Source organism: Embiotoca jacksoni, unplaced genomic scaffold (assembly GCF_022577435.1).
Source record: "Embiotoca jacksoni isolate LCO1_2020_lvr unplaced genomic scaffold, fEmbJac1.0.p SCAF_8, whole genome shotgun sequence".
Classification (NCBI taxonomy): Eukaryota; Metazoa; Chordata; class Actinopteri; family Embiotocidae; genus Embiotoca; species Embiotoca jacksoni.
This window is the reverse complement of record NW_027185436.1, coordinates 17,687,920-17,714,835: the sequence shown is the minus strand read 5'-3', so window position 1 is coordinate 17,714,835 and position 26,916 is coordinate 17,687,920. Positions and strand designations below refer to the sequence as shown.

At 40.8% G+C, this 26,916-nt stretch overlaps 2 protein-coding genes across 3 annotated transcripts; both read left to right on the top strand.

The window, feature by feature from the left end:
• Positions 1–363: 363 nt before the first annotated feature.
• On the top strand, positions 364–19,535 carry LOC138216009 (rabphilin-3A-like). The gene is made up of 18 exons (XM_069178569.1): positions 364–601; positions 10,657–10,743; positions 10,863–10,874; positions 11,089–11,214; positions 11,363–11,492; positions 11,652–11,735; positions 11,820–11,988; positions 13,169–13,345; positions 13,450–13,632; positions 15,477–15,556; positions 15,691–15,765; positions 16,002–16,111; positions 16,255–16,381; positions 16,468–16,527; positions 16,639–16,793; positions 16,880–16,961; positions 17,084–17,180; positions 17,276–19,535. Exons 2-18 carry the CDS (start codon positions 10,673–10,675, stop codon positions 17,404–17,406), a joined length of 1,869 nt encoding a protein of 622 aa, XP_069034670.1. The 5' UTR covers positions 364–601; positions 10,657–10,672; the 3' UTR covers positions 17,407–19,535.
• A 669-nt stretch (positions 19,536–20,204) lies between these two features.
• On the top strand, positions 20,205–25,968 carry LOC138191552 (group 3 secretory phospholipase A2-like). 2 transcript variants are annotated; one of them, XM_069138431.1, is made up of 7 exons: positions 20,205–20,474; positions 21,330–21,462; positions 22,165–22,299; positions 22,721–23,058; positions 24,558–24,687; positions 25,321–25,440; positions 25,582–25,968. In XM_069138431.1, the coding sequence occupies exons 1-7, from the start codon at positions 20,219–20,221 to the stop codon at positions 25,760–25,762; spliced, it is 1,293 nt and encodes a 430-aa protein (XP_068994532.1). In that variant the 5' UTR covers positions 20,205–20,218; the 3' UTR covers positions 25,763–25,968. The 2 variants fall into 2 exon arrangements, with proteins under 2 accessions (XP_068994532.1, XP_068994531.1); XM_069138430.1 differs by lacking the exons at positions 25,321–25,440; positions 25,582–25,968 and having other exon boundaries at positions 22,721–24,636.
• The last annotated feature ends 948 nt before the right edge of the window (positions 25,969–26,916 follow it).

Here is a 26,916-nt window from a genome sequence, read left to right as displayed (position 1 = left end):
AACTCTTAAGATGAAATAGAATAGTAACTTTAATCAATTAAAACTTTAAAAAAAAAAGTTAATTAGTGTATATTTTGAGGAACCTTGTAATATTTTGTTATGAAACCAAAAAGCGTAGTTACAAATCTCCACAACCAATACGTAATCGTATAATGATGACAGTGATTTCTCAATAGGGCTGCCTCGATGATGAGACAAATTTAGACACTACGTTATGGGTATGGGTAATTGGATCAGGTGATGACTGCCCACTTGAGCATCAGCGTTATCACTTCAGATCCAGGGGTTTCCTTCCCAGGGTACCAAGGGCTTTCCATCCTCAACAGCAGGATAGAAGACGAGTTCCCACGCATTGTGGTCATCCACTGTGCCTCCAGCAACAGACGAGCCTACTCCTCCTGGCATAGGAAAAAAAAAAAAAAAATTAAAAAAAAAATTAAATAAATAAATAAAAAAATAAAAGCCCGCGATTTGGTGACAGGCTCTATGCGCAATGACTAACTCAGTGGTCGGATCCAAGCGCTGTTCAGATATTTAGTCCGCATCATTCCCTGACTGCTCCCTGAGAGGAGAAGAGAGAGAGGCAGGGCTGGATTCTCAGGTAGGCTGTACGATCTCTTTCGAAGCATTTTCAAACATTTCATCCTCACCCTAAAATCGCTGTGAGGCTATTGCGTTTGGCCAGTGACTCATTGCATTATGATTTCTCATTTACAAGTTGAATGAATGCAGTATTTCATTCAGAAGAGACAGTGAGAGAGAGAGAGAGAGAGTGAGACTGCTAATGATCTCATACGAGGAAAAATTTCATTGCCTGTGTTTGTTAATTTGATAAAAGGCATTTCATTGTCTTTATGAGCCAGTTACTTACTGAGTCATATGAGTGAAAAGGGAAGATTAGTGAATGTGTGCAGTGCACTGAGAATGCATGAAGCTGCTGCTAATTAACCTACGTGAGGTACAAATTATGTAAATTAACATTTGATTGATTCCTTTGTTTTAGGGAAAACGTGTCTCACTGAAAACATTGCTCTGCAGCAGAATGTTGCTGTCATTAATGCAGAGGTGTTGCTCCTTGTTTTGAATTGTTGCCTTGATTTACTACAGCATGCTTCGGTGTTATGATTATGCACTAAGTTTATTCATGAATGGCTGATAAATATAACTCTTGGTGTGGCTCAGTAGGTTACGTCTTAATCCCTCTCAAGATGAATTGAAACAGGACTGAGTGCACTCCTGCAACTCGAGTGCTTCCTTGTTGCAGATCTGATATGAGAAAACAGACCTGGTAAGTCATGTGGGAGATTGTGTGGTTGCAGTCCCTGGGCGTTGCTGCAGGATTTTTAGGAGCGCACGCTGGGGCTTGATGTGCCTGCGGGCTAGGATAAAAAACATCAATGATGCGTCCAGATGCTGACGTGGGCAGCGAAGCTCTCAACTCCAGCTGGACAGGTGATTCAGGTGCCTACTTGTTGTGCTGTTACCTTATCCTGCGACCGTTTGAGTTATTACACTTGGAGGGTCAGAGCGCTGTGTGCTGTAAACAGACTTACTGGACCAAACCGGTTCTTTGGTTCTGGTTTTGATATGGAAAGAGGACAGGAAAAAAGAAGCTGCCTCCTAGTTCCACCATCTCCAACTCCTCCTACAGACCTGAAGCATGGGGATTAAATGGGGGAGGGGAGAAAAGACTGAATGAACACTCTGAGAGATATCTGCAGCTGCCTCCTCTCACATGAGCAACCACAGTAGTGATTGGACGACACCCTTATGCTGGTACCCCTCTCTCTGTGTTTCTCTCTTTTGTCTTCTAACCTTCATTGTTTTTTGTACAGTAGAGGAATACAATTAGGCAAGAAAGAAGCAAGAGAAAAGGGGGGGGGAAATCCAGTTGGTTGGATCTGGTTCCATAAAACAAGAGAAAAATGAGTGATGGCGAGCACTATGAAACATGGGTGTTTAGGGATAACGTGAAAAAAAAGATGGAGGAATGAAGTAAGTGCTTTGCACACTAGCTGCATTATTTAAAGCTGAGGGATACAGGGTAACTGTACCCATAAGCCCATCTCTCCAGTTTGTCTTCCTCTCTAACCATCCTGTCTTTTCAACCATTCCTGTTGAAACAATAACCTGTTTTGCATGATTTTGAAATTTGGCACAGGTATTGTCTACTACAGACACACAGACCAGTGGACACACACATGCACGCGCATGCAGCATTTAATCACTCTTATTCTCGTCTTCTGATCTTGCCGTTACCATGGCCACAGTTGGTAAAGGTGCATGACTCTATGTTCTTCTGTGTTCTTCACAATCCACAAGTGGAGCTTGGAATCTTAATCTTATGTTATACTCTAAAGATCTGCAGATTTTTGTTTCCTGTTACTCAGTATATCTTTACATTAGATTCATTGCATTAGGTACATTATTCTACCATTTGTGCCCAAGCTTCAGAAGGGAGTGGCTTCATCTTCAAATTCTCATCAGAGTGGTGGATGAGAATCGATTCCTCTTTGAAACTGGTGATTAGATCTGCCTAAACGTTGTAGCATATTGGAAAAGACAGATGTAATTAATGTGGTCTTTAAACAAAGTTACCCCAAGAGAGGAAGGAGTGAAATATCCAAAAGAGGATTTGTCTGTGTTTGACTCTACAAACACCAGTCCATCTACGAGCAACATTTTCCAACTTTCCACTACCATTTCTAATCTCCTACACTTATGTTTACCTGGTCATAATCACCTCTTTGCTTATGTTGGAGCTGCAGTGATGCTCTTGCCCCAGATCCTCAGAGTGACGCCTAAAGAAACACACTTTGCATTTCAAGTCATATAGCCGAGCGTCCCAACAGGGTTTTTCTCTCAAAAGTTGGGCTGAGGCTTATTTTTCGTGTTGCAGAGTGTTTCCAGACCAGAGCAGTTTGCCAACAGAGATCTGCTAAAAACACCCTGGGGCATTGTACCTGTTAGTTTGCTGCTGGGAGAGTCAGATATCCTGCAGCTGAACCGTGCCAGATCTTCAAAGCAGAGCAACAAAGAGCCAGAGTCACAGCCATCACACTGAGGGATTGATAGGAGATCTGACTGATTTCTTTACATGTTACGAGTCATGTAGTTTATCTCAGCAGACCACCAGCTGTGGGTTACTTCTACTACTGGTTAATAGGGAATAGATGCGCAGTGTCTTTACAACAGACCTTTACTGCACTGATTTAATGACCCTGGCTGGTAGTACTTGTTTCCCCTAGATAAGATGAGCAGAAATTGAAGGGGCACGACTGGCCAATCCATCAACAGCCAGTTCACAAAGTCCCACCTCTTACCTCTGGGGCATACAGGGATGAATCACCATCAGCCTAGCAAATTTGAGGCTCACTGCAGGCTCTTGCTAGAGTGCAATTAATTGAGTGCTCCGTCTCCTATAGCGGTTTACTGGCATAGCTCTAAAAGGAGGCTTGGACAAAAGAAGTCTTTGATTTACATTAAAATGTCTGAGAAAATGTGGGTCAGCAGACATTTCTCTGTTCAATTTGAGGATGATAACTGGGAGTGAGACCTACTGGATACGGACTGCTAATTCAAGATGCATTGTGCTGATTTAAGAATCAAACACACAATACCCACCCCGTTTAGGACTGCTGGTCAGCGCCAACAGCTATAGGAGGGTAGCAGCACGGTAGCTTGTTGGTCACTGGATGGGATTTCCTGTTTATTCTCCAGCAATGCGGGATCTGGAGTCCTGCCTGCCTCGAGGATGTAGTATGAGTGTTTTTCAAATGGTACAGCACTCGCACATTTGCGAAGTGAAGAGTCCTCACAGATGGTTCCACAGATGGTCCCCCGTCAACGCCATTGTCTGAGTGAAAACATGGATAATTTGTCAATGCCAGAGCTAAAAGACTAACATCTACAACGTATTCTGTTACCCAAAACAGTCTCTCAATCTGTCTGACCCTGTGTGGTCTTTTTATTCTCAAATCCACTGTTCTGTGCATGATGTTTGACAAAAGTCATTACATTAAGTGTGGGCTAATGCTTTAAAGAGGGGACTTACACAGAGTGAAAAGCAATGGGGGTGGGAGTTGTAAATAATTAAGAAATGCTGAGTGATGTGTTCCTCCTGCAGTGAATGGCTTCGTGGTGCAGTGCATTACAATCTTGCCCAGTTCCAAGCCTCACTGTGTTGCTATGTTGGCATCTTGCAGCCCTCTATGGAGGATGGATGAAGTTGTGCCATGCAACTGGGAGTGGGTGGCTACCTCGTGTTCTTTGGTGCTTCCTACCCTCGTCTCCCCACTCGCCCTGTGTGACGAGTGTATGAGCACCAGACATCAAGAGCTGAATACTGTGAAGTTAGTTTATAAAACCAAGTGATCATCAGATTTGGAACAAGTGACAATGAAATGTAAATTTACTGTTTAATCCCCAGTAATCTATCATGGTTTCTCTCAAATCTGAGAAATGTCAGATTTAAACGGTACAAATAATTGTTATAAAAAGTATGTTAGGCTATTTTACACACAGTCATACAGTATGTTGACCTAAATACTATTGAGCTTGCCAATAAGCTCACAATGTTATAAAATATAAAATGGTCTGCACTTTACATTTTTCTCCCGTTCACACACTATTGGTCACACAGCTGCCAAGCAAGGTGCTCTCCTGCCATCGGATACAATTTCGGGTTCTTGCCCATGGACACTTCAGCAGGTAGACAGGAGGAGCTGAGATTTGAACTGGCAACCTTGTGATTGGTGGGCAACCCACTCTACCATCTGAGCCATAGCCTCCCCAATATATTACTAACATGTTAATATTTAAGAGGTATAAAGTTTACCATGTGCTCTATCCAAGTTGAGCATGTTAGCATGCATTTGAACACATCAGCTATGAGGGTCTCAGGTCTTCATTAGTCTTTATACAACCTTTGCCTTGTTAGTAGTTTTTTACGACTAAAGGCAGAAAACTGATCACCACTCGTAAGCCTTTCAGTGGGGTACACTCTCATGCATACTATACAACTCGTGTTTATTGCCTATTAAGCTATGTGGTGGTACCACCTACAGGACATTAAGTGTCTATAAAAATGTCTACACAGACCTTGAATTTCTACCAACCACCAGCACGTAGGTCACCACAGACTGTGAAGGAGCAGCTGCTTGTATTTTTTTATGACATACAGCCAAGCGTGAGTTAAGTCATTGTCAACTAGTTCATGTTTTGGAATATTTTAGTGAAGATGACTTAAAAATGGTGTTGGAACCAAAATGAGTGTTTTTGGTTTCCTTGTGTGAAAGATTTTTTTTTTTTTTTTTTTGGGGGGGGGGGGGGGGGGGGGGGGGGGTTATTGGTATGACACGATGGTGATGGGTCACGTGACACAATCAGGCGATAAATACAACACAAGTGTGTAATTTCATTGTGTTTGGCACACGGAAGGTGTCGTGCTTCCTACAGAAAAATATGGTTCGATATGCATTTATACAATTAAGTTACATAAAAACAATAGGACATATTTTAAATATTGTACCAACACAATCTGCACCTGCAGCAAGAAAGAAGAAGCAAGCAATAAAGCACTTAGAGGTATATGCGTCAAGAAAATCATTGTTCCGTTTCATTAACCTGATTCTAAGTATTCGGCCAAATTGTCACATAAGATATGTTTTACAGTCAGCATTTTCAATTGGTAGATTAGGTGTATGTTTTTTTTTTTTTAATTGTGGCCATTTTTTTTTTTTTTTTTTTTTCAACTCAAGCCAAAATTTACAAAAAAAAACATCAAAAAGGTGTTAATTTTGAACAGATAATTGTGTAATTGAAACGATCTCTGGGAATATCACCTAACTCGAGTATATATTTGTAATATATGCTGCTACAACTTCGCCTTCCCTTTGTCCAAAACATTTGATAAATGGTCAATTTGTTTTCGGAATGAAGTCTGTATTTATAGATGCTTGTGAAGAAGAGAATTAAAAAAGAAAAGCATGATGTTCCAGATCACCACAGGACTTGAGTTGAAACTATAGATCAGGCCAAGTTCTCTGCTGTCTGAGGATCTCAGGGTCTGTCCTGTTTCATAATACATAAAACAATTTGAGATACCGCCAGCCCAGATGGCAGAGGAAGAAAAACTGAAAGATTGAATAAAATATGTTGTGTTCCTTCACTTCTTTAACACTGCTCTAAGTTGAAAATGATTTTACTGTATTTGACAGTTTTTACCAAGAATGTTTTTATTTTTGTAATTTTTACAGCACAGTAATAAAGAAAAGACACAGAATCAGTTCAACTTTTCTACCAAACATTTGGTCTTCACAATAATAATTTTTTTTGCTTGATGAACCTGTCATTGTGCAACCCTGTTGGTCATAGTTTCAATGTATGATAGGCACGCACTGGGTAGTATGAGACTAGTAATGGTTAAGTTTAAAACAGATGTAGGGAATCTTTGTTTCTCGTAAACACTAACAGATTGTGCATTGGTCACACGGTTATTGGGTCTTTACTGGGAAAAAAGCACAGTGTTATAGCTAATGAAACATTAATGGCCACGGCAGCATGAAAAAATGAGTACGGTTTCTCCAGTTTTATTGAATTGCTAGTAGGGTGGATATGCTGTGTTGACATGAATATCAACTCTGGCATCTACTTAGCATCAGCACTGTAGAAAATAGTTTGGAAGAAAGTGCTGATTTGAACCCGCAGGGAATCTGGACTGGCCAGTTGTGAGGGTTGTTGGTGAATGATTGGGTGGTGGATATACTGTACAGCAGAGCTTGAGAGCGACCTCCATTATACGTAAGTAAGTTTTATAGCGAAGCGTAAAATTTACCAATGGAGGCCACATCAAAGATAAATTAAAGTCAAACCAATTGTGTTCTTTGCATTGATCTCCAATTCTCATTAACCCATTTTAGAAATGTCCTTCTTGGTGGACGGCGAGGGAATTGTTGCCCTGGAATTCAAGTGTAGTACTGCGTCGGGTTTCAATGTCATTATATTCAATACATTTACAAGTAGGACACATAGTAGGTTGACTAAAAAAATTCAGACCAATGGCATAATTGCCAGTAAAATATGTTCAGTACCAAGTCAACAAAGTCAGTCTCCTTTTTATTTAGGGATGTCCTATTTGAAGCCTTAAATACAGTAATCATTTTACATTTAATATGTTCATGAGCAATCAATCTCCCTTTTCAAGATGGACAATCTTGTGAGGTGGAAACAGTTAATATTTGGTATTTTTACTGCGATAAATGACGACAAATTTAAATTTATTATTTTTGAGCACAAATTGCTTGATTAAATCAAAATGGTGAGTAAAACCTTGCTTTTGTTTTTTGCTGATCTCAGTAAAAGGGAGATGACTTCCTTCTGTCCCCATCCCCCTCTAAGCTATTTTTCCTGTATCCATAATGGTCCATGTTGGATCAATCTATCAATGCCTTGTTGTCACTCTGCCTGCTGTCTTCAGTTCTTGTTTGCACAAGCAAGAACCAAATCTTGAAAAGGTGCAAGCTGTCATCATAACCAGGTGCTTATATTCCGGTCTTATTTATTTCCATTAATGAGTCATGCAGCTACTATTGAAAGTCCTATAACAATATTGATCTCTGCAACTGTTTGATCAGACTTAAAGCTACTCACGCTGAACTCTTACTGTATTAGAGGAGAATGGATGGCTGTGTTTCTAAAAATGGATGGGGCATGTGTAGTGTGTGCTCTGGGAGTTGTGTATACATACAACCCTGAAGATGTACGGATGCAGATTTGTATTGACTATACCCTTTAGATCCCGAGGAGGAGACACAGGTTTCTAAATTGGTCCTCTCCACCCCCATATGAATGGATGACTTATGATGATGAGGCAGATGACTATCTTGAGTTGATGCACTCCCTCTGGTCTTTCCTGTTGTCATCTCACACACGATCTGTTACTAGCTACGCCTGGTGTATTTGAAGACACTGTTGGGTATTGTGCTCCCTTCGCACAGCTCCACCGGTGTCACTTAGCAGACCGTTACGTCTGAAAGCATCATCACGGAGGCTTCATGACATTTTGGAAAATAAATGAAAAAAACCCACAGGAGAATATCTGCTGCTCCCCAGAGAAGGGTCCACCACCTGACTGAGTCATCTTTTATGGGAGGAAAACACAAGATGCACCAAGAGTCAGAGTCACAGATGACGCAGATTTGTTGCATTTATAACCATAATAGCAGAGAATGGAGTCTTGACGGTCACACTGATGTCATAACTGCAGAATAACAAGGCCCAGTATGACGTGTTGGTCAATTATAATTGGTCTTAGATACATTTTTCAATACGTACATTTGAAACCTTTTGAAACATAAACCCTCTCTGACAACAGCAGTACTTTCCAGCGTCTAAAGCGTTACAGTCTCTGCTGACAGCTCTTTATGAGACAAGTGTGCGTACGATCCTTCAGACCATCTCCTGAATGCTAATTGGATTGTCCCCTCAGCAAAGAGTCCACTTCTGTGTTGCAGTAACAGCTATCCTGAGCAGAGGGCTCAGGCTTGTCTGAGTCAGTGATTACCCTGTCCAAGTCTGAACACTGCCTTCCATCTGTCTCTCTCTGTCCACCTCTCCAGAACAATAACGTTAGACAAAAAGTGGGATAATTCACTTTGGCAAGTGAAGGAGGGCCATGCTTGAGTGCCTCAGTGTATACTGTATTATATATACTGTACTGTCAGAGCAGCATCTGATCCCTCAGACTGCTGCTGAAAAAGTGGAAAAATGCTCCCTGAAGACTGTGTTGCTACTGTTGACTGGATGCAGCAGCAGCATCAGAGGGACCAGCCCACACCCAGAGAGTCTATTGATAGCACACTGAATTTGTTTCTTTTTTGTGAATCCTGCAGGCAGACAGACAGCAGATTAGACCTGAAAAGGTATGTAGCCTGACGTTATGCAGCATAATGCGAGCAGCTGAGTGAGGGAGACAGTGGCGCACCCCTCCCCTTTACTCAGTCTTTCACTTTCTCCAAGGTTCTATATAGTGCTGGATTTTACTGCTGTGAAACGCTGACAAGTTAAACTTATTGATTTTTTTTTTTTTTTTATCATTATCATTAGGCATTCCTTACTGTATCCCTCCAACTCATGATAAAACAGTATCTGCACTCTCGCCTTCCTGACCTACGCCATCACAACTCTCCATATTTCAATCTCAATAGAGGCTTTTAGTTCCTCTTGTTTGCTTCTGTCTGGAGACTGCTGGTCTTTTGTGAATGCTGGTACTTCCCTTGAGGACATACACCTGCCTGTGGCTGCAGCATCGCTCCATGTGTTGTCTGGCAGACACTTGAAGCAGCCTTAAGACAGTTGCAAAGGGGCACACACACACACACACACACACACACACACACACACACACACACACACACACACACACACACACACACACTTAGCAGACTTGCCTGTTGGCAATTGCCTCAGTGGTTTCTGTCTTTGTATCATCTTCACCATGTCACTGAGATGAAATGACACTGCTGATGTATCATATGGATAAGGCACTCACTGTTTCCCACTGTTATCATTAGCAATGTTCTCAGCCGTTTTTGTGCCTGATGCTCCTGTCATTTCCTTTAAATACTCTGATAAAACACGCTTCCACCAGAGAAGAAGTACTCATTGAGGACTGGAAATACACAGAAACATTCACACCATGACCAATCAGAAATGCTGGGGACACACTCTTAGTCATAGTCACTGTATCATAGCATAATTGAGCCACTCCTGCTGCTGTTTCTTTCATATGTGTAGACTCACAAACTGGAAGTGATTCTTGCGGTCTCACTTACAGCTGCTCGATTAATTGACCATGCTACCCCCAATTTGCACAGCCTTATCTCCACAGCCCTTACGTGGAGGACGCATATACATTCAAACAACCCAGACCAACCATTTAGACATAATTTCACTCTACTATACTAATATACAGGATTGTCATAAGCTTTGTTGCATTCGCTATATACACACTAAGAAACTCCTGTTAGCAAGGCTGTTTGTCAGCATAGTTTAGGCTTGTATTTTACATCTGCAATGTTTTCCTGTGTTCATTTATTGCTTGAATTTGTTAAAACAGGCTTGGCAGGAGGAGATGGTACTGATTAGGCTGTAACTTTGGCACAAGAATTTGTGCTTAAGCTCTCATTGAAAGTTGTTATATTCTCCAGGCTTAGCATTTAAATTCATATCAGGCAAGGAGATGAAGGAGAAAAGGTGTCTTTAGGAAAATAATACTTGATTTCTGTTGATTTCTGTGGTTGTTTGCCTTACAATGGTTGATGTGAGGCAATCATTAGCATTATTTAACCCTGCAACTGTGACATTTAAAGGAAGGGTATCTGTTGACTTTCCAGTTTAAGGTTGGTGATTTCCTGGCTCACAAATTTGTAGGAAATGGATGAATTTTGGATTAGCGAGAGCAATCCAAAAGTGCAATTAAGTCAGTGCTGCATAGGCATGAGATAAGGCTAAAGGATAACTAAAAGTGTGGACTCAAGACACGTATCTAGAGCTTTAAATGCAGAGTTGACATCTTTTCATAACATTAGTTAAAGCTCATTCGAATGCCTCATTAATTCATGTCTGTTTCCTGTCTTTCTGTTTCTCCACCTGCAGACTGCCATAGTGCAGCATGACAGACACAGTGAGTAGCAGCTCGGGTCGCTGGGTGTCCAACGACAGGCAGAGGAGCATGCATGCTGGGTAAGCGTGATTGTCAGAACAGGTCTGTTTTAGTGACACTTTCTAATGGCAACAGCAACACTTAACTGTCCCCTCCTTTGTTTCACTTGCATCTCTCTGATGTGTGATCTGTGACACAGTGATAAAGAGCAGTAAGTAGATATACCTCTCTCTTATTTACCTTGTGTGTCTCTGCCTTGTAACTGTCCCAACAGCAGCATAATGTGCTGATGCAGTAAATGCCTGTTCAGTCATTCATTGTATTTGCTCTGTTTGTTCTAACACTGAATGTGATGTGCATGTGTGATGTATGATTTGAGTAGTAAATGTAGTGTACCCTCAACTGGAGATATGTTTGGCTGACAGGGGCGACTGGACCATGCAGCCAGGCCCTGGACCTGGTCCAGACCTGACGGATGAAGAGAAGGCGATTATAAACGGTGTGATCGCCCGTGCTGAGAAGATGGAGGCCATGGAGCAGGAGAGAATTGGGTGAGAATTTGTAAAACACGCAGTGGTTTCTCTGATGGGTGTAAATTAAAACAGAATCCCCAGTTGAGACCGATGACGTGCTAACATTTGGACCTGCGATAATTACCGGTGACATTTTAAGGTAAGATTTAATTCCATGCGACTGCAGGCGCTTGATAAACCGCCTGGACGACATGAAGAAGACTGTGTGTGGGGATGGAGTGTCCCGCTGTTTGCTGTGTGGGGAGCAGCTGGGCTCACCTGGGGTCAGCTCAGTGGTGTGTGAGGACTGCAAAAAGGTAGATAATGAGTTATCATGAGGCACAAAAGATCCACTCTTCTGCCATAATTCACACAAGTTGAGAAAACACAACAAGTCAACATCTATGAGCTGTGTATGTATGATGACGCTGTAAATGGCAATCAACTCGAAATCATTATTTTCTCCTGTTGTGTAGAGCATGTGTACCAAGTGTGGTACACAGTGTAGCAGTCGGCCACGTGCTGTATGGCTGTGCAAGATCTGTAGAGAACAGCGAGAGGTGAGTTTTTCATATGGGAAAAAAATACGAAAATAAATAGTTGGTTGGAAAACTTATAACACGTATTTATTTCTGTGTTCTCAGGTGTGGAAGAGGTCTGGTGCCTGGTTCTTTAAAGGTTTTCCTAAACATTTCCTGCCATCACCCATGCCATTATCTAAACCAAAAGAGACAGGTGCCCAGGAGGCAGCAGAGCCCCAGGCCCCAGCAGCCTCTAAGACCAGGAAGGCAGTAACCAAACCACAAGCACCAGGTACACACAGTCAAGATTGGCTTCAGCTTTAGTCTTTTCTTTGTTTTTACATTCACCAGCTTGCAGGTCCTTAATGCTGTTTTTTTTTACCTTCGATCCTTCACAAGCGCTTTACATTATGTCTCTGTTAAGTCAGAATCAGAGTCAGGCTTCTGCCTCTGAGCAGCAAATTTCAGGCAGGTTTTCAATATCTCAATTTTTTTTTTAAAAGTGATCTCCCAAACTACACAGAGCTAGTGAGCAGAAAAAAGAAAGAAAACCTGTGGCTGGCCTGGGCATGCATGACTCAGAAGAGTCAGCCATAAAACTGTATTGTAAACTATATGGAGATGATCTTTGGTACTTGAAAAATAGAAACATATGTTCTTATGGATATCAAGATTGTGAATAAGATACAGGAAAAAAAAAATCAAATATGGGACCCTGTAAGTGATATTATAAACTACTCAAGGTGCGTAATCACCATTAGATCACCAGTAGCAATACTGTCAGTCAGTAAAATTCATTCCCACCAGAGATCACTGCTGGTTTTATTTCAAGCTAAACATACAATTTTCTTTTTATTGGTGATTCTAATTCGACCCTCTCCCTAATACTACTTTTTGCTATTTCTCAGCAAAAAATATTTGTAATTTTTAGTTCAACTTTAAAATTTTCATACCATCACCTCTTGAATCTCTTTTGGGGGGCAACCCCATCTCTCATTGCTCTTTTTCCGAGCATCAAACCTTTTATCTGCGCCCCAAATTTGGCAGTGCCGCCCACTGTTACAGAGGAGGAGAATGAAGAGCTCAATTAAGCTGTCGGAAGTTGCATGCTGTGACATGGAATGAGCCTCCAGGTGGTGTTGGTATGATGGGTCACCCAGCGTCATTTCACATTTTCAGCGTGATTACCTGTGCACTGTCATTTTCCCCTTTAAAAGAGAGCGGTATCATTAGTAGGCAAACTGTATAACTCCTGCATGTACAGTCGTTGGCTGCCACAGCCTGTTGTAGTGTATGTAGGTCAATGCCTTTGCAACGAAAAAGCTGCAACATCAAAAGTATCCAGAGAGACTAGGGAGTATTTCAGATTCCACTGCAGTACAAGCCTGAAGTGGTGTGATTATGCATTTGTCCCTTATGCATAGTGTGTGTGTATGTGTTTACTGTATGATGCTTTTCATACTTATTTTTAGCACCAGAGGCACAAGCCCGTGCTGGTTACCCACCTGTGGCCCCTAAACCAGTTGCCCGCATGGCCACGGGCGGGGCTGGCCCTGAAGAGGCGGGGCAGGGTAGCCCAGCGGTGATGAAGAAGATGGTGCCCGTCCAGAGCTCCAGACCGGCTGCATCTGCCACTGTGGCCCAGCAGGGTGAGAAACAGCGAGGACACTTTGAGGGTCCCAAGCATTAACCAAATATTGCATCCCCAGTGGTGTCATTTTGTGAACTCTCAAATGACTGCATGTGGTTGTAGGTCCAGCGGCAGGAGATACAGCTGCTTACTCCTCTGGGACAGTTCCTCCAGAGCAGAGAGCGTCTCCTGCGGTAAGAGAGGACAGGAGGCAGCCCGCCGCTTGCAGTGCTCCTCCTGCCCGGCAGCAACCTCCCCCAGCTGAGGATGAGGAGGAGGCCAATGACTATGACTCGGATGAAGCCAGTGAGTACACCATCTGTTCCCCCTTCTCACAGAGTAAGGTGGCTGATGTGTCTTTGTATACAGTTTGACATTTGTGATTTATTTCTGCTCATTTCAGGTAAATGGCTCCAGAATGTTTTTTTTGTTTTTTTCGTGAAACAAATCAAAACCTATTTCCAAGCAGCGTACAGTATTGGACGTTGATGTCCTTAATTTGGCAACATCTCTGTTGAGATCTGAGTCATATCGTGTCATTGTTGATTTCTGCCTTTTAGGTTGCTCATGATAATTCATCTACTTCAATCCATAATTGCCCAGCAGTCTTAGCAAACGGCAAATATCATTCTGGCAGCACCTATTGAGCTGGCTAGAAAATGATAAATGATAAGCAGCATATGTAATCGAAATATGGAAATCAATATCAGTGGAGCAGAGGAAGATGTGAATATCTAAATCAGTATTTTTTTCCCTTATATCCCATGTTCATGATGAGAATTGTACACTGACATTCATGTTTTTAGCCTGCAGCGTCAAGCGGCCTTTATTCTGTCTTTGGGAATTGAGTTTTAATTTATTTTATTGAGGTCCAGGACGATAAAGCTGGGCAAATAATTTGAGATACAACAGGGCTAACAAGTTATAGATTCCCCTTGTGTTGGATCCAGTCCCTGGTGTAAGGAGGGAGCAGGGCAGAAATAGCAATGTTTTTTTTTGTGTCTGTTCTCTGTAGAAATGTGATGGTGAGAACTGTCAGGTCCTTTGGTGCTGACTGTTTTTAGTCCCCCAGCTGGTTTCAGTACTGCTGATTGTAATGTTTAAGTTAAAAAAAAAAAAAGGTATTAAACTCTATGTCTACCGGCTATTGACTGGCAAGCTTCACAAGTAACAGAACTTTATGCTCATCTCAAGTGTGTATTTTCGTTTTTATGATGAGCTGTTCCCAATAAAATGTATATTTCTGATCTTTAAATGAAGGTGAGCAAGTAGTGCTCAGTTTTTAGCCATGCAAGTGCTATGGTTATAGAAGTGTTGGCCTGTTTGTTTGTCAGTTGGTGTGAGTCAGTCAGGCGGTGCACCACTTTGGAGACTTTTTATCCAGTACCATCATCAGGTCAACATTTCACTTTATTACTTTAGTTTATTACTACATACCTTCAAAACAAATGACATTAGACCCAGTTGTACTTAGTGCTTAGTGTTAGCATGCTAACACACTAAATGGTGAATATGGTAAAGATTGTACCCGCTAAACAAATATATTAGCACTTTAAGTGTGAGCATGGTACAATGTTGATTTAACATTTGTCCCAAAGCACTGATGTGTCTAAATGTAGCTTTGCAAAGCCACTATGGCTGTCGACTTTATTTCTCTTTTTAAGAGGCACATTGTGTCTTTGGAGTTGCAAGTTGGTGGTGAATCTGAGCCCACAGGAGTTAAATTAACAAATTACATTTGATTATTCTGTCCCCCGACAGCTATGCTACGCAACGAAACTCCTCCAAATACAATCTGTGTGGGATGCATCTTGGTCTTTATTTTTTCATACCCAAAACGTTATCCTCTGAATATCTTCCTCTGAGACTTGAGTGTTTATTTGATTTCTTTTATATTATATGCCCCTGCTCTGTAATAAGATTGTCCTGCTGTTTACTTAAGGTAAACAGAAGCCTGTGAATGTTTCATGAGTGAAGGTCAAGGCTTTTTGTCCGTCCTTTCAGTTCTGGACTGCTTCTTGTTCTCACTTTATTTCACAAGTTTAATTAACAGAGCATCGTTCCATATACATTTGTACTCTTAATTATTAAAGAGCTGACTCGCTGTCTCCATGTAGTCTAATGTAATGACTGGTCTGGGTCTCTTTCAGCCACTCTGGGCTCTCTAGAGTTCAGTCTTCTGTATGAGCAGGAGAGCAACAGCCTCCACTGTAGCATCCTCAAAGCAAAGGTAACGCTATTCTCCTCATTCTCTCACACAAAGGGACAATTACAATCAAGTGGTTTATGTTAAAAAGCTCCTGAATGGCACTTTCGCTTAATTGCTCTCTGCTGTTTGTGAAAGTGATGAACGTTTCTCCTCAGGGATTGAAGCCTATGGACTCAAATGGACTGGCAGATCCCTATGTCAAGCTCCATCTGCTGCCAGGTGCTAGTAAGGTAAAAGAAATGCCTTCCTTACATTAAGCTTTTATTTCTAAGATTCATCACCTTAATAATCTGTTGCGCAAAAAAAGGAAGGGCGGCTGATTTCAGACCCCCTGGTTCGATGAGAAACCTTTCTGCTAGCTCAAGCCTGACATCTTGTGGCTTGAATTTCCAAATCATAAAATTGGCATGGAGATGTTATCTAGAAAGAGATATTTCCTTGTCTTGATCTACCTTGTGTTCAACAGTCAAACAAATTGCGCACAAAGACCCTGAGAAACACCCGCAACCCTATGTGGAACGAGATGCTCACCTACCACGGCCTGACAGATGAGGACATGCAGCGTAAGACCCTCAGGTGGATAGAGTGCCTCAGACAGCCACACTTTAATCACTCACTAAGTAGTAATAGCCCTGTATTCATGTGTTTAACTTACTCTGCCCTCAGTTGACTCCTTTAAAAGTACAACAGGTCTGTATAATTAAGATTGTTTTCCACAGGCTCTCTGTCTGTGATGAAGACAAGTTCGGTCATAATGAGTTTATTGGGGAAACCCGAGTGGCGCTGAAGAAGCTGAAGATGAATCAGAAGAAGAACTTCAACGTGTGTTTAGAGAGAGTTGTGCCTGTGAGTAAAAGGTCGTCACAAACAACGCTTTGTTCTCCTTGTCTGAATCTCTCATTGACCTGCTGTAATCTCGTTCCCCCTCATAGATGAAGAAAACTGCAACCGCCGGAGCAGCCAGAGGGATCGCTCTCTACGAAGATGAGGGGGTGCTTTTATTTCCCAGCATGTCTAAACATGATTAATTGCTTCAAAATTTCATGCAAATCTCATGCTGAATCCTGCTGAACTATTTTTTTTCCCCATTTTCTGTTTCTTAGCCAGGGAAAGAAGGCACCGAAGTAGAGGAGCGCGGCCGGGTTCTGATCTCCCTCATGTACAGCACCCAGCAGAACCGCCTCCTCGTAGGTGTTGTGCGCTGCGTGCACCTGGCTGCCATGGATGCTAATGGCTACTCTGACCCATATGTCAAAATGTAGGTAGAGCAGATTGAAAAGAACATTTGACTTGAAATACATAACTCTTAAGAATAGCATACATTAATTTTTATACTATTAACAGATGTCTGAAACCCGACATGGGGAAGAAGGCCAAGTGCAAAACACAAATCAAGAAGAGGACTTTAAACCCAGAGTTTAATGAGGTTTGTGAGAGACTTCAAAGTAAAAAATAATAATAAAAATGAGCTAATCAACGAAGCAACTCAGAAATGAAAAATACAGGGAAGTGGCTTTGGAAATCATTAATGTCTTGATCAAATTTCAGGAATTTGGCTATGATATCAAACACAGTGAACTGGCCAAGAAGACGTTAGATATCTCTGTGTGGGATTATGATATTGGAAAGTCCAACGACTACATAGGTAAATATTTAATCACTATCTTTGATGCAATAAAAATGACATTGTCACCAGCTTACTACCTGCCTTTCACACCTCCCTCCCTTCCGTCCTGACAGGTGGGTGTCAGCTGGGCATCACTGCCAAAGGAGAGAGGCTGAAGCACTGGTATGAGTGTTTGAAGAACAAGGACAAGAGGATTGAACGCTGGCACACCTTGTTCAATGAAAACCATGTTGCTAGTGATTAACCACTGGCTCCCCCACACAGCATGAGCCTATGCTCCCCAATTGGTTTGCATTCATCCCCTGATTAACTTACAGTATATCCCATTTTCTGGTTTTTATTTCTTCCTTCTCTACCTGACCATCACATTGCTCACATTTGTCCTTAAGTTAGTACACACTTCTTTGCTGACGACTTATTAACAATGTCTCTGCCTGTGCTGATACTCAATTTGCCTCTGGCACAAATCATGGCATAAGTGAATTAGTGTCATTAATGTAACCAAGACATATGTCAGCAAGCAGCTGCACAAAGGCCACTATGCCTGTCAGTGGTGTTACATGGTGTGCTGAACCTGACACAGTCTTTGCTAAAGAAAATGAAGTTTTGAATTGCACTGGCACGGAACTAGAAAAGCAATATGTTATGGCTTCTGAGGTCAAAGCCGTCGTTCAAGCTCATAAAAGCCTCGATTAAGCTCACGCCTGTAATTTGTTAGATTGTCAGGGTATTATTTTTACTTTCTCATGTGATTATATCATGCTGTAGTGTAACACTTGAACTGTATAAGCATGCCAAACCACACATATAAGGAAACACGCAGCTGCACCTTCAAAAAACTGTCCTGAACATATTGTATATTTCCATGAAGAAATGTTTACATATTGATACATTGCTCAGGTTAGGATAGACATCTGGTACTACAGATGAATCATAAGTCAGTGGACCATGAGCTAGAGGAATCTTTAATCAGTTGCTGTTAATTTGTGCCAGAATTATAGCACACCTAGTTTAACATAAGTTTTAATGTAGGATTATTCAAACTGTGAATTTTAAGTTAATAGGAAGTATTAACTGTGTTTAGAGAAACTAAAAATTGAACTGTGATGTTTATTTTTCAGTTAATTTCTTAGTTGCAGTGAGACTTGGCAGGAAAAAAGGAATCTCGTCCTGCTACCTCTTCTCCTCTGAAGCTGGTTGATACCTCAGAGGTTTTCTACTGCAGTGTTTACAGTGAACGCACACGGTCAGGTTTCTTACAGGTTTCCCCAACAAATTTGGCTCCTCCGTTTAGCAAGGAGAGAAGGTGGAACAGATTATGTCATAAGTATGTGCAGCTTTACCTGCATGCACTGTGCTCGTGACTCTCGTGTGCCTGGGGCAATCATGGCCCGCTTTCACCCCTTTTGCACAAAGCAGCAGGGCCGTCTTCCCTCTGACACGCCCCAATCATTCAAGGCTTTAGTGTCTGTTTGTTCACTAATCACAGCAAACCAAGGAAAGCACACCTTACAAAGTGGAATGACCTCAATTTATACAGCCGTCTGCAAGTTATTCCAATGTCAAAACAGAGATGAAAACAAAAAATCCTATGCATGAAATGTCTTGTGGTTCAAGATATATATACTTTGTAAGAAATTAATGCTATTGTAATTCCATTAATGTTTACACTTCTTCCCCATAACATTCCTGTTCATACTTTAAATACAAGAGGCCATATTCTGCATGACTATGATGACTAGGGTGTAATCTGAATAAACTGGTTTGTTAGCATCCACACGATACATTAATAATTAACTGAGCACATATACTTAAGACCTTGTCCAACTCTTATCAGTAGCAGACTTTGAGATGAAACTTTTTCTCTAAATGAGATGAACATACACATTCAAATCTTGCAGTGTCTTCTTTTCTCTGTAAAGCAACTCTGCCCCCATGAGGCAGTGATTCAGACACCCACCAGTTCTTCATTGTGCTACTTAGCTACAGTGATCATCAGATGATGATCGTAAGGCTTCTCTCTGAGCTAAACCCATAGCTGTCTTCTACTCGATTCTGCCAGTTCAGTGGAATGTTTCTTCTTTAATCTCTGTAATGTAAATAGATAGTGCATGCAATGGAAATATGTATGTTTGCAAATACCTTTGCATGTAAAGATTTTGCAGAGTTTACACAGATCAATAAAAATCTAATGAAAGATGACGAGCCTCTTAGGTGTAAAGAGCTTTTGGAGTCAAGCTCAGTAAAGATGAAATGGGAGGAAAAGGGCAGGATACTGTATGACCAGTAAGTCAGACCATGGTGATTACATGAATAAAAATGGGAAATGTAATAAGTGCAACTTTCTGAATTCTTGGAAAGTTATTGTAATGACACTTGTGTAACGTCTTTTTTTTTTTAATAGAAGATAACCACTACAATCCATGTTTTAATTCAAAAAAATAGCCAAGTAGTCAAAAGCTTCACTTTGCCAATCTTGTTCTAACATGTTTGTTTTATTATTGAGGACAGCTCTGCACCTTTCGTCCTAAATCGTTGTAAACATTTGAGTAGAATATGCAGGTAAAACTCAGGATCAGATTGCTTTCCTCTGAGAACGCATCACGAAGCTGAGTGTCAAGTTTCTTCATATCTGCTGACCAATAACACCCTCTCAACTCCAACCGTTTCCCTTTAAAAACACACGCGCCCTCTTCAGAGACAGACGCCTTAAAGCCTGCCGGTGTAAATACTGGAATTGGTGGGGACGAATTGATCCATTCAGACCTTAATTTAACACTTCAGCTGGTGTTAAACAGGATTGATCACAGCCATAAACTAACATTGACATGAAAAACAGATATGTACTTCAAGTTGCTTTCGTCTTATCAATGCTCGTTTCACCAAACGCTCAGGATGTGATCGGACCAGGTTACTCCTGTGCCAGATCGAATCCTGCCGAGGGACACACGCGCGTCACGTTTCTACTCGAGGACGCAGCCGGTGCGCGCTCCTTGTACCTCACTATGTGGTCCGAAGATAAGCGACTGGTAACTTGCGAAATTAATTCCAATCCAATGGTTGCGGAAAGATATGCCACCCTCTGTGACAGAAGCGACACCCGAGGTCCGGAAATCACCCAGAAGTTTAACATCAGTAAGTTATTAGCTCCGGATACTCCCTGCGTGATTGTCTCCTCCAGCGTGCCAAAGCGTTCAAGGAGCACAAGAGGAGATGGGACAGAGAGGAAAACTCGGAGCAAACGCGCCTGGGTATTACCAGGCACGTTGTGGTGCGGGAGTGGAAGCAAAGCATTCGGATACGAACAATTAGGTGAGGATGTTGAATTAATTTTGGTGCTTTTTACCCCGAGTGGCCAGTTTGGTTAAGTGAGGACATTTGTGTGTCAGAAGAGATACAGAATAAATGGTTAATGCAGTGTTACTTCCGTATTGTATGTATAGCCTACAGTGTACTTACAGACATAGGAAGTCTTTGCCCTCGGAAAGAATGTAAAATACAGACCTAATGTGATTCCAGGGGCCCTTTGCAGCTTTTTGCCACCGAAATCATCACCACTTACAGCAGCAGCAATTTGTTCCTGAAGTGGATTTATTGCACATTTAGGGCACTCACTATATGAACATTAATTTGGTGAGTGCCATATTGAGGCATAGGATAAATATCCATGCCATTTGCATTTTTAGTGATACCACAATAGAGATGAAATATAAAAACATTTTTTTATCGATAAGTTTGATTTCATTTAAATGAAATAAACTGAACTGAATTGAACGTATATCCATATATATAACTTTGCTGTGGAAAGCATGCTAGTATCTGAGGAAAATCAAAGTTTTTTTTAAATTTTTTTTAAATGATTCTATTTAAGTGAACCTGACTGCTACTGTTACAGTATTGCATAAAATTCAACAGAGATGAGAATGAAGTTAAACCTACATAACAAGAAGGGTAAATTAAGTTGTCTTGGTCTTTTTAATCTCATAAAAAATATGTGCTTCATTAGTTTTTAAAGATCTTGGTTTTAAAATCCATAAATTTTAAATTTTTATATTACTGTCTTTGAAGTCAGCGGCTTTTTTTTAATTTCAAATCAGGGAAATGGTAACTTGCCTGCAACGTGCCCTTTGATATGTAATTAAATTGAAATCCTGGCCTTGTGCACAGGGATGTTTGAAAGTGCAGATAGATGTTGCCGTGAGCATGACCACTGCCTGCATATCATCCCAGCTTTCACGTTGAATTATGGAGTCTTCAACTCCAACTTCTTCACCGTCTCACACTGCGAGTGTGACCAAAGGTGAGCCTCTGAATACACCCGCCAGGCATCTAATACTAACTCGTGATTCCAAGTATTCATCGCCTCTAGCGAAGCTCCTACCACCAGTAATTCATAACTCCCCCTGACCTCTCCCCATATACTGCTCTGGCTGGCAAGGACAGTCAAGTAAGAACAGATTTCTCTGAAGGCTGAATTTATAAGTGTTCATATTCATTATTTCTAAGGAAACTGCTCCTCCATGGAATACAAGTATCATATCATTTTGTCACAATGTCAACACATTTAAACCAATTTAAGCAGAAAGAACCTGGGGCTATGTGATATTACCACTCACCTAGGAGTAATAAATACATCACTGCATTGAGCTCTCTGGAAAAACTTTTGTTGTCAAGAGTGAACACGTTGCTCGCTATTTTTGTGTTTGTTGGGCATTCCATTTCTCCTGCAAAATCAATTATTTAAACGCACAGACATGTCTGTTTTATTTTCACTTCATATCTGGGGCTGATTGCATTTACAGTAGGTTTGCCTGCTAACTCTTGGTGTTCATCCACAAGTGAAACACATTCTAATGCATCTCCCAGATCAAAGGTTACCTATGATTATAAACTGTTTGGACTGACTAGAAGTTGAAGACAAAATGAGGCAGCAGTCAATGATATTCACCCAGCATCTGTGTGTTTATTAGCCCTGACTTGTTCTTTTTCCACCTCTTACCAGGTTTCGGCAGTGCCTTCTGGATGTGGATGAGTCCATTTCTACTATGGTTGGCTACAGCTTCTTCAACATCCTCCAGGTTCCTTGCTTTGAGCTTAAACTGCAGAAGCGGTGCACTAAGATGTACTGGTGGGGAATGTAAGAGACATGCTCACATTGTTGCTAGAAGTTTTGTCTGCATAATTTTGACACAACAGTTGGTGTTAGGTTAGGTTAGATTAGGTAGTTACTTTATTAATCCCCGAGGGGAAATTTTTTAACCAGCAAACAAACATTTGCTCAGTGGAAAGTTCAGGGACAGTTGAAGTGGAAACCACCATAGCGGACTTCTGCAGCTTGTATTAACATGTCTGCCACTTTATCAAATCTTGAATTGCATTTGTGTTACTGTAATTATCTGCCAAAGAATATAGGAATTACATCTGCTTGAAACTACTGGCTATATCCCATGGAGCAATGCAAACAATACCTCTTATTAATCAAATGAACATGTAAGGAATGTGATCTATGTAAGTTGCAGCCATTGCTTGGTTTTAATGTGCATGTTTACTCTCCATAGGTGCAGGGAAGCTGAAGAAGCTCCATATGCTGTCTTCAAAAAGGCCCTCCCCTACAACACCTCTGATTTTACACACATATATTCTGACACTGACAGCAACAAGTTAACAAGCAGTGAAGGGCAGCATGTAACCAAAAGTCCCATGATCACCCTTCACACAAAGTCAGTGAAAACCAAACAGAGATGTGGCTTCAGAGACCCACCCAGAGGAGAAACTTTCTACCGCAGAAGGACAAAGAAGAGAGGATGTAAAAGGCACCAGAAACTATTTGGTGAAAGTCCCTCCCAAGTGCCCCCAATATCAAGAGGAAACGCCACTTATCTGTCAATGACAACAGGTCTTTTAAATGCTTCTAAAAGTAGCATATTGATATCGACTAAAAGAAGAGCTGGAAAAAAGAAAGGTATCAGAAAGGGACTCTCAGATTACCCCACACACAGAGGTCACTTTCCACCACAGGTGAACACAAACTCTGATCCACAGACATCATCTATGACACCACCAAGTACCCTACCTTTAACGCAGAGGCCGAAACTTCAACTGCACCCAACAAGAGCTGTGACAGCAGTGACCAAAACCATGAGAAGTCCCAAAAAAGTCCCAAAGCAAAGTCGCTGTTATAGATCGAGGCAGCCTGTGAGGGATGACACTTCTCAGCCACATTGCAAAAACTGCACGGGACAAGAAGCAGGATCTCACGTGACAGCTGTTACGCCATCAAAAACAAATGGTTTACCAATCAAACTGACAACACATGAGACCATGCATCTCAAAAAGACAACAGAAAAACCCAAAGAAGACTCTTTGATATCACTGTGGAACACAGCTACCTTTGCAACGCCCATTATAACAAAACTAAAGACAGTAGCCTCTAAGCCACAAAAGCAGGTGGACTCCTATCTACTATGGAACAATACAAGCCAGGAGCCCATGGCTATAACCATTGACCAAAGCTCCCATGCAGAGAGTGTAAAACAAAAAAATGCACTGTGTAAAATGGCAGGTGAGAACATGCAGGTGCCCCATCCTTTTTGCTGGGGCTTTTCGAAGCATAAGAGGCCCCTGCTCACAGCCAGGCAGAATTAATTATGACTGATAATGATAACTATGAGTCAAAAAGCCTTAATGCCTCAACTCGAACTTCTTCACCGTCTCACACTGCGAGTGTGACCAAAGGTGAGCCTCTGAATACACCCGCCAGGCATCTAATACTGTCTCGGGATTCCAAGTATTCATCGCCTCCAGCGAAGCCATTTTTCTCTTTAGTACAACTCACCTATTGAAATTTGACCTTCCATTTAGCACTAAACACTAGTAAAAATCCACAAGTCATCTGTCATCCTGACTGGTAACATTTTGAGTTTACAGTATTTCAATCCGTCAAAATAAATTTTACAGGTTTTAATTTTGCAATAAATGATAATTGGCTAAAATTGTATTGATCAGTTGCAAACATGTTATACACGAGTAAGCAGGTTTCTAATTAAGAGACAATAGGAGTAAAAAAAAAATTACTGATAAAAATGTTTATTCTACATAGTAATTGGTATTTCCAGGTGAGAAGTACGGAAAGGTGGAAGCTTGAAAGCGTCCATAAAAATTCCAGAGATTATTGCATTTAAAAAGGTTGCCCAGGGCATTATTCCTTTATTGAACTCATGCTGCTGGGCTTTGTAGCCCCATACAGCTGGGACAAAGTGATCATCTTCTCCGTTGATGCTTCCTAAGCACATGTAAAAGTAATGTGTTAAAGAGTGTGTTGCTCAATTATCTAAAGAAATGTCAGTGTGCTGAGATAATTTGTAAGATTATCTGTATTTATTTTTTCTCTTGCAGATTATCAGCTCCTGTGTGGAAGCCTCAAACATTTGGATGGATGTAAATTCAAAATCCCTCCTCTGGAGAAGAAATACAACCTGCAGAACAAGGAGAGAAAGACCACCTATCACTGTGACTGCACGAGCCGGTAACACAACAGAACTTTTGTAATTTTCCACAAATTGTTTAGTCAGATATACAAATATACAAGTGATAAAAAACAACAACATTGAATTTATTATCATTCAGATTCATCCAAGCAGCGTATTTCATAAAGGAGGATAGCTGGATAAATGCATTGAGTCAAGCCTGGAAAATATCCTTTTCCTCCGTCTAAGTTTAAGATTTAAGGGATCGATATGAAAAATTATTATAAAACATTATTACGGTGTCAGAGCATAACAAAAATATGCATACTCACTCAATCACTTAAATGAGCAGAGACATCATTATGTTACAGTTTATTTTTAGTAATGTTTACATTGTGCCTTCTGTCACTGAATGTAACACTCACACTTAGCCTACAGCAATGCATGTATTATTCCTCATTCCTATTCACAGTGTGTTTAAACAAAGAGAAAGCCCCCCCACCCCCCCCCCCCCCGCCAACACACACAGGCAGCTTTCTCTTTCTATGTCTATGTTGCTCTCAGGTCACACACACATAGATATAAGTTACATTATGTTGTTTCATTCAGATAAATGCATTGACTATATTCCTGGATATGATGTTGTAACCTTACAGTATAAACATGTCACTGGTCTTTTTTTCAATTTTCAGCGTGGCTGTTCATATTGAAAGCTTCAAGCAACCCAGTATTATCCCCTCTCTTCTGGTGGATTTTGTCTCTCAACAGTGCTTCACGCTGCCAAAGGAGAAAAAATGCCACCGCAAAAAGAGGTTTTAAGCTCTGATGCTTATTCATGTTAATCTCAGACAATTTTGGGTTGAAGCAGTGCCAGTGCCTTGTCTAATGTGTTAGTCGTATTACAGAGCATTAAGTTGGTGTCGCTTACTGATATTTTTATGTCTCTGTTTTAGCTGTTCTGGAGGCTTCACTCAAGCCTCTGACCTACATCAAGCACTTAAGAAGATAGAGGAAAAAGACACTGCTGAGGTGGGAATCTCAGGCAATGCCAGAAAAAGAGGGATTCCTGTTCGCCTTTATAAGCGATGCCTAAGGCTAGGAAGGGTAGCTGATGATATGGCACAGCTCAGATGATTGTAGAGTAATCTGCTATGTGCAGCAATAATAAAATTCTATAAGCTTTGCATTCCATGCAGCCTTTCCCTATTTTCCTTACCCTGTTTCTCTCTGATGGTATAAGATGGTAGCGTGTTCCAAGGACTCAAACTCACAACTATTGTTATACATTTATTTTGTGTTAATTGAATCATGTACAATAAATGTAATTTATAAAGTTATAAAACTGCAAACCATCTGATTGTGTATTGAATATGTAATAAAATCATACATTTTATGTCTGTGTTTCAATTTCGCACAAGTTGTTTGAATCAAGTTCAAAGGCAAAAGTACTGCTTTGACCTAACAAAAAACACCAGTCAGGTGTCAGAATGTAGGGGTACCAGATTTAAAAAGTTGTTATAGGCCTATATTTGATCTTTCACTTGTTTGTTTGTGTTTGTGCACCAACTACATGTCATTGTCTTCAAAACTAGATTTTGTATGCTTCTCATTGAAACTTTAAAGTTTGTTTCATTTAATATTCAACATTGCCAGAAGTAAAAATCACATACAACTAATGTTAAGGATGCCAGTTAAATTCTACACGTATTTCCACTGAGGTCCGATGTCTAGTAAAGATACCAAGAGGCAGGGGACTGTAACTCATACTTCTAATCTCCCCCAAACCTTTATTTTATTGCAGTAACAGTTAAGTTGTAGATATAAATGTAGATGTAGCTGTAAATATAAATACAATGCATTAAAGAAGAAACAAAAAGAATTAATAAAAGATAATAATTTGACACTACAGGAGGGGATAACGATTTTTGAAGAATTTTTTTAACGTGCAAGCTGTAACGTTTTAATTGCTTTTTGCTCCAGACAATGTTGAATTGATTAAATGTTTTGTTTGAACTCTGCTAAAGGCAATAAAGCATCGTTACCTACCTGTAAATATATAGGCTATTTATGGATTTGGAATAATGATAATAACTTTGATCATTTACTCATGGATGTTTTTCTGTTTAACATTTTCCTGGAGACCAATCAATACTATTGTCTACTTGAGTGTCTTTCCTTTTTGAAACATGCGTGTTTGATTGTTTGATTAACACATTTTTCTGGGTCAGGTGGGTGCAGATTTTAAAAATCCTGACCCCACGCATCGCTATAACGGACTGATTTTTTTT